At 49.6% G+C, this 8088-nt stretch overlaps 1 protein-coding gene across 1 annotated transcript; it reads left to right on the top strand.

Moving 5' to 3' along the window:
• Positions 1-6165: 6165 nt before the first annotated feature.
• Positions 6166-7863, top strand: LOC308524895 (uncharacterized protein C11orf91 homolog; the record flags this gene model as incomplete). The annotated part of the gene is made up of 2 exons (XM_081099498.1): positions 6166-6643; positions 7778-7863. 2 exons carry the CDS (start codon positions 6166-6168, stop codon positions 7861-7863), a joined length of 564 nt encoding a protein of 187 aa, XP_080955624.1.
• Positions 7864-8088: the final 225 nt, after the last annotated feature.

Raw genomic sequence — 8088 nt, 5'->3', positions numbered from 1 at the left:
TGGCTGGAAATGCCTCATGGCCACCCCCAGCTGAAAGGGAGACTGGCAAAGCTGTTTTGTTTTTTCAGCTTCTATAGGGAAGGCTGTCGGGAATAGGGTTGAAAACAGTCATTGAGAACAGCCGGCCAACTGAAGAGGCCATTGGTTCCCTCCTGCTACCCGGATTCCTAAAGTTGCCCTGGTCTCTGAACCCTCAAAACGAAATTCTTTTTTTTTTTTTTTTTTAATATTTTTTTATTGATTTCAGAGAGGAAGGAAGAGGGAGAGATAGAAACATCAATGATGAGAGACATTGATCAGCTGCCTCCCACAAGCCTCCTACTGAAAATTGGGCCTGCAACTGGGTATGTGCCCTGACCTGAATGGAACCGCCACCTCCTGGTTCATAGGTCGATGCTCAACCACTGAGCCTCCCGGGCCGGGCTCAAAACCTACTTCTTAAGCTTTCAGTTCCATAAACTATCTCATTGCCCTCTGTATGAAATCTCCGGATCAACCTCTGTTGCCTGTGAGCAGAAAAATTCTGAGAGACCGACCCTCTAGGTCCGGGGTCCTCAAACTACAGCCCTCGGGCCACATGCAAATACAAATATTGTATTTGTTCCCGTTTTTTTTTTTTTTTTTTTTTTTTTTACTTCAAAATAAGATATGTGCAGTGTGCACAGGAATTTGTTATAGTGTTTTTTTAAAACTATAGTCCGGCCCTCCAACGGTCTGAGGGACAGTGAACTGGCCCCTGTTTAAAAAGTTTGAGGACCCCTGCTCTAGGTGTTACTGCCAGGATAACTTGAGAACCCAATGTAGTAACTGGTAAAGTGAGTGTTAGCAACAATTGTTTTACCCAGGGTTGCACAGCTAGTTGATGCTGGTTGATTAGACTAAACTCAGCTCTCTCATCTTCCAAGCCCCTGCACTCTCCATTCCACTCCTGCCTCTCAGGCTTCAGTCCATTAAAAAATGTGCTGACTCTGCGAGTGCCTGGGAAAACATCTGCCAAGGGAAATAAGAATAAGGGCGGGGATGCATTTTTTTTAGAAAGGTTCTTGAAATAGTGGGTGTTGTGAAGGGAAGTAGAAATGTGTGGGCCTTCAGCTCCTGCCCAACACAATGGTGAATTCAGATGAGGAATAAAGACTGTTGGTGCTCCTCACATAGCCAAATCCTTGAACTGTGACACAAACAACTTCCAGTTAGAGCCTGCCCTCTGCGAGCAAGAGAAAGCCAGCCAACGTGAAGGTGACCCTGCCCTGAGAGCCAGAGGAACTGGTGGGAGGCTGTAGGAGGGAATGGCCAAGAGGCAGGGAGCTGGGGCCAGCCCATGGGTTTGAAATTCCAGTTCTGATGCTAACCAGTCCCAGGGCCTCAGGCAAGTTACTCAACCTTACACGTGTCTCAGAAAGTGGGGAAAACAGCGACTGTTTAGGTTCCTTGGAGTGAGCAAACGAGTTAAGTGCCCTGCTTGCTTTTGATGTCACTGTCTTCTGCCGGCCAGCAGGTAATCAGCTTCTAGGTGTAGGGCTTGCTAAATTACCTGGAGTGGGTTCAGTTGTCAGGGAGGGACACCCCCGCCCCTGCTCCACTGACCTCATCCATTTGCCAGGGCTTAATGGTGAATGAAGGAATCCACATAAAACCATCTAATAATCATAGTCACCTACTATGTGTCCCAGGTTTTGCTTATACATGTTTCATCACCTGCATCAACTTTGTGTGGTAGATCTTGCCTGCATTTTATACCTCAAAAAACAGATTCCAAGAGCTGACACAACTTTCCCAGAGTCACAAAGAGTCCTGGATTCAAACATGACTTTTGTCTTCGTATGTTCACGCTGCTGTAACAAAAATCCCATAGACTGGGCGGCTTAAGCAAGAAACATTTATTACTCACAGTTCTGGTGGCTGGGATCTCCAAGATCAAGGCTCTAGTAGATTTGGTGCCTGGTGAGAACCCATTTCCTGGTTCATGGATGGCGGTCTTCTCACTATGCCCTCACATGGTGGAAGTGGCAAGAGAGCTCCCTGCAGACTCTTTACCAAGAGCACTAATCCATGGGTGAGGGCTCTGTCCTCATGACTTAATCACCTCCCAAGGGCCCCCACCTCCTAATAGCATCTCACTGGGGCTTAGGTTTTCAACATAAGAATGGGGGGCGGGGCAACACAAATACTCATTCCATAGCAACTCTGCTGTATGAAGCCACAAGTTCTACATGCTCCTAAAAGCTGTCCCAAGCCAAGGCAGGCATGGCCAATTGTGACATCCCCTTAAAGAAGCAGAGAATCTGGTTAAGGTGTGGTCGTTGGCATTCTGTCCAGGTGCAGAGCTAAAGTGATGGAGAGGAAGTGAGACTTCTAGGGGAGCAAGTGTACTCAAACCCAAGTTCACATACCCAACACACAGTAATACCAATCTGTAAAGCAGTGAGTATGCAACAAGGAAAGAGTTTATTTTTGAGAGGCAGCAAACAAGGAGACAGGGTTTTGGAAGCCCAAATCCATTCCCCAAGAGGAAAACGAAGACAAAGGGTTTGAAGGGGGACTTTACAAGCAAAGAGAGAGGAAATAAGCGATTCTAAATCTAATAAATGATGGCATATTACTAAGCTATTAGAAAAGACGAGGAGGAGAAACCAAGATGGCGGCATAGGTTAACGCCGGAGATTGCTGCCTCTAACAACCAATCAAAAATACAACTAAAAGACGGAACGGACATCATCCAGAACCACAGGAAGGCTGGCTGAGTGGAAATTCTACAACTAGGAGGAAAGAGAATATTATATCCAGACTCAGAGGAGGCGCAGTGCTGAAGTGAAATACTAAGGTGTGGAGTGCGCATGGAGCGGGCTGGCGGCGGAGGGCGCAGTTGTTGTTTTCAATCGGGAGGGAGTTTCAGACTCTGAGCTCCAGATCCAGGCAAGTCTCTAGGGACCCAGACTCAAATGGGAGAAGCAGGACTGTCTGGCTTCGGTCAGAACTCGAAGGCAGCTTTCTCTCCAAGGTTTGCAGCGATTGCTGGGACTCTGTGAGGCAGAGCCCTTAGGGAGGGAACTGAGAGCAGCCATAACTGGTTGCTCCGCCCGCCCTGTTGATCCCATGCGACCCGCCCCGCCCAAGCCCTGCACAGAGCCATTTGCCAGATAGCCTCAGGCAAACGCTAGATTAGCACCGCCCTAGAGATCCAGCACAGAAGTTCTCCCACTGCAGACACAGCTGACTCTCATAGCCAGTTGGCCTGGAGGTCAAATCACCCCTAGTATTGCCGACAACAATCAAGGCTTAACTACAACAAGACTGCGCACAAAGAGCACTAGGGGGTGCACCAAGAAAGCATAAAAAATGCGGAGACAAAGAAACATGACAGAAATGGAGGATATAGAGCTTAAAACCACACTTTTAAGGTATTTCCATAATTTTCTAGAAACTGGCGATAAATGTAGTGAGATCCTCAAGAAATCTAATGAGACCCTCGATCTTGTGATAAAGAACCAACTAGAAATTAAGCATACACTGACTGAAATAAAGAATACTATACAGACTCCCAACAGCAGACCAGAGGAGCACAAGGATCAAGTCAAAGATTTGAAATGCAAAGAAGCAAAAAACACCCAACTGGAAAAGCAAAATGAAAAAAGAATCCGAAAATACGAAGATAGTGTAAGGAGCCTCTGGGACAGCTTCAAGCATACCAACATCAGAATTATAGGGGTGCCAGAAGATGAGAGAGAGCAAGATATTGAAAACCTATTTGAAGAAATAATGACAGAAAACTTCCCCCACCTGGTGAAAGAAATAGACTTACAGGTCCAGGAAGCGCAGAGAACCCCAAACAAAAGGAATCCAAAGAGGACCACACCAAGACACATCATAATTAAAATGCCAAGAGCAAAAGATAAAGAGAGAATCTTAAAAGCAGCAAGAGAAAGAAAGTCAGTTACCTACAAGGGAATACCCATACGACTGTCAGCTGATTTCTCAACAGAAACTTTGCAGGCCAGAAGGGAATGGCAAGAAATATTCAAAGTGATGAATACCAAGAACCTACAACCAAGATTACTTTACCCAGCAAAGCTATCATTCAGAACTGAAGGTCAGATAAAGAGCTTCACAGATAAGGAAAAGCTAAAGGAGTTCATCACCACCAAACCAGTATTATATGAAATGCTGAAAGGTATCCTTTAAGAAGAGGAAGAAGAAGAAAAAGGTAAAGATACAAATTATGAACAACAAACATGCATCTATCAACAAGTGAATCTAAGAATCAAGTGAACAAATAATCTGGTGATCATAATAGAATCAGGGACATAGAAAGAGAATGGACTGACTATTCTTGGGGGGAAAAGGGGTGTGGGAGATGCGGGAAGAGACTGGACAAAAATCGTGCACCTATGGATGAGGACAGTGGGTGGGGAGTGAGGGCGGAAGGTGGGGCGGGAACTGGGAGGAGGGGAGTTATGGGGGGAAAAAAGAGGAACAAATGTAATAATCTGAACAATAAAGATTTAATTAAAAAAAAGAAAGAAAAGACGAAATACTGTCACTTGCAATAACATGGGTGCATCCTGAGACTAGCACGCTAAGCGAAATAAGTCAGGTGGAAAAGTCACTCCTATGTGGATATACAACAAAGCAACAAATGATCAAACAATTGGGAGGCGGACAAAGGAGAAGAGGGTTGATTGAGAATGGCCATTAGAGCCAACCCATGTTCCTGCCAAATTTCCCAGTGCTGTGGGAGACTCTGGAAAAGGGACCCTGCTATGGATGGTAATAAATCTGAAGGGAGAGTGTCTTCAATGAGATGCAGTTTAGTTCTCTTCCAAACACATTCATTATCAGGAACGAACAGGCAACAATCTAACCACTGGAAGGAAATCCTGCCGAACCTATCCCGAAGAGCCCACACCCTTTCCTTGGTACTTTGCACCAAGATCTCTTACATGAGTAGCCAGGATTAGTCAGACTGAGGGGAGGCAAATTCCCATGAAAGCCTTGGCCTAACATGATCTAATGATCATTGGATTCAAGGAATAAAGATGGGTAGGGACCAGTTTAGGCTGCTGGCCAGTCAAGATCTGAGTCAGTACCAGCTGAGAGAGAGAGAGAGAAAGAGAGAGAGAGAGAGAGAGAGAGAGAGAGAGAGAGAGAGAGAGAAGAGAGAGGCAGCAAAGGGAGTCTGATATCCAAGCTAGATGTCTTTGGGCAAGTTGTTTGACGTTTAAGAGAAACAGGCTGCCTCCTGCAGTTGCTTGTGATGACCAGACAGAAGACAAAAGGTGTGTGTGAAGCACTTGTAAACTTAGAAACTGTCCAAACGTACAGGGCTTGTCTCACACTGAGCAGCTTTTTCTTCCCATACTAGCTGGTCCAGCCCAAGGTCCTGTAGTGCTGGACTCAATAAATAGCTGGGAGCTTTTAAAAACAGTGTTATAGCCTGGCCTGTGCGGAAAGCAGTCGATCAGTGATTTTCATCATTGATGTCTCTCCCCCCACCCCTTCCATCCTCTCTGAAATCAATAAAAAAAATATTTAAAACAAAACAAAACAGTGTTCTGGGAACTGGAAGGGATCAGAATATAACACCCCTAAATATGCCATTTTGGCACAGGGATTATATTAATCGAAGGTAATTGAGAAACAGAGGACTCAGCCTAAAAGAAGGGCATAATTTTTTTTCTTCCTATAAACGGAGAGGAAAACTGAAGTTTGTTTTCTCGCAGTTCGGGCCAGCTCTCCACTTGGGGCTGTTGTTTGATGTCATGTTTGGCTGTGACAGTTCCGGAGAGAGGCTTGTGGAATTTAGGGGCGCTGGGGAGGACAGGGGGCTGAGCCCGGCTTGGGGCTGGAGGCGAAGGGTGCTGTGGTGGAGCGGAACCAAGGGGTTGGGCCGGGCATTAGGACGCGCCTGAGGGACTTCACACTCGCGCCCCACTGCGGGTGCCTGTCTCACTCCAGGGGCGCGGCCTGCCACCTGCCAATGGGCGTGGCCACATTCTGGGGCGTGGCCAACCGGATCTCAGAGCCCCGCTTGTTGGGGGCGGGGCTAACACGAAGGGGTGGGGCCGAGCCCCTCGGGGCGTGGCCTGTGGAATGTCAGAACCCGGCCACTCGAGGCAGGCGCGGGTCTCCCGGCGCGGGGTTCCTCCCACGCAGCCTCCCATTCAAAAGATGCCGAAGGGGCGGCGCGGCCGCCAGAGCCCCACGATGAGCCAGCGGCCGGCCCCGCCCCTCTATTTCCCGTCCCTCTACGACCGCGGGGTCTCCACGTCCCCGCTGAGCGACTTCAGTATCTGGAAGAAGCTCTTCGTACCGCTGAAGGCGGGCGGGCCGGCGGGGGGCCGGTCCCTGCCGCAGGCGCCCCCGGCCCCGATGCCCCTGCCGCCACCCCCGGGCCTGGGTCCCCCCAGCGAGCGCCCGTGCCCCCCGCCCTGGCCCTCTGGCCTGGCCTCCATCCCCTATGAGCCTCTGCGCTTCTTCTACTCGCCGCCGCCAGGGCCCGAGGTGGCTGCCTCGCCCCTGACGCCTGGCACCACGCCCTCCCGGCTCGTCTCCGCCTCCCACCCCGAGGAGTTGTGCGAACTGGAGATCCGCATTAAGGAGCTGGAGCTGCTCACCATCACTGGGGACGGCTTCGACTCCCAGCGCTGTGCGTGACCTCCCCGGGCAGCTGGGGCCACCCTTGGGCGGCCTTGACTCCATTCTTGGCTCCATGTCCCCCTACCGAGGTCCCCCCCAAATGTGGCCTCGGGCTCAGGCTCCAGCACCCAGGTGTCCCAGATTTCCAGCTGATCCCCAGAACCCAGATTCCCCCCATCCTGGATTTCAACCGACTCTTTTCCTCCAACTCCATCCTCCCTCCATCCTGAGCCCTTCCGGGAATCTGGACCCTGAGCCCCCAAACCTGGAACTCCACCCACCACCAGCCTCCTCCTGAACCTTAAGCCGCTTGCACAGTAACACAACTACCCCTGGAACTCTGCCCACCGCAGGCAGCCCCTTTTTCTAGAGACTGAGATTTAGCATTTATCTTCAACTGGGATCCTGGGCGGGAGGTGGGGGAAGTAAGGGCGGGTTGATTGGAGTGTCTTAGGGGGCAGATGGGAATTGTGCAAGACCCAGGAGGCCCAAGGACAATGCTGGATGATAGCTTCCCTGGGACACTCCCAGCCCCCTCCACCTCCACCACCCCCACCCCGACCCCCACCTCCACCCGTAGCCCTCTCACCAGGGTCCTGAACTCTGCCATCTGATCTTAGGTTTGAAGTCTCTGGGATCTTACTTAACCAGGAGACCAGGTGTGCTGGTGAGGGTGGGATTCCTGGAGCATGCAAGCTGCTGTGGGAGAGTAAAATCATACCCAGTCCAATTCGACTCCCGGAGGACCTATTTGCTCTGTAGAATGTTCAGTAGCCATAGGCTGTTCTGCAGACTTTGTTTTTCCCACCACCTGTTCCGACTGTGGCTAGCACTTGAAGGCCAGCAGATGGTTCTCAAAAGACCATCCCCATTACTCTATAAAATTGCCCCCACCTCCCACACAGGGAAGCGGGTATGAAATAACCCAAATGTTTAGGTCCATGAGGCAGCAGGTCTCTAGAAACAATTCCTAGAACACTTGGACTTTTCTAAGTCCTGGATTTCGCAACTACATATTCTCCACTTATACATGTTTTGGATCATAGTGGATTTGGGGCTCCTGTAGGGAGCACACAGTTGCATTAGCAACGTTAGTAAAAGCCCTTATCTCTACTCACGCTAAGTGTGTCTTGCTCTCCTGCAGATAAGTTCTTGAAGGCGCTGAAAGATGAGAAGTTACAAGGACTGAAGACCAGGCAGCCTGGAAAGAAGTCAGCCTCTTTCTCCTGAGGCGCTGCCCACCAGAGCCTGGGCAGCCACCTCCTTAGGTGTTAGTGCTTAGATAATGTGTCCTGTTCGTTGTCATTTCAAAAATTGTTATTTTCTGTTCTGTATTTACTGCTGTTCTTGTTGCTCCCAGCATGTACTCCACATACAGTGCCCACGTGGTAAATCTCATGGTGTGTCTCCTCTCTGTGCTGTGGCTGGGGGAGCTTTCATGGGGTCTGGAAGCTG

The sequence above is a fragment of the Myotis nattereri genome (assembly GCF_964212035.1).
Source record: "Myotis nattereri genome assembly, chromosome: 9".
In the NCBI taxonomy this organism is placed as follows: Eukaryota; Metazoa; Chordata; class Mammalia; order Chiroptera; family Vespertilionidae; genus Myotis; species Myotis nattereri.
This window is presented reverse-complemented; position numbering and strand designations above follow the sequence as displayed.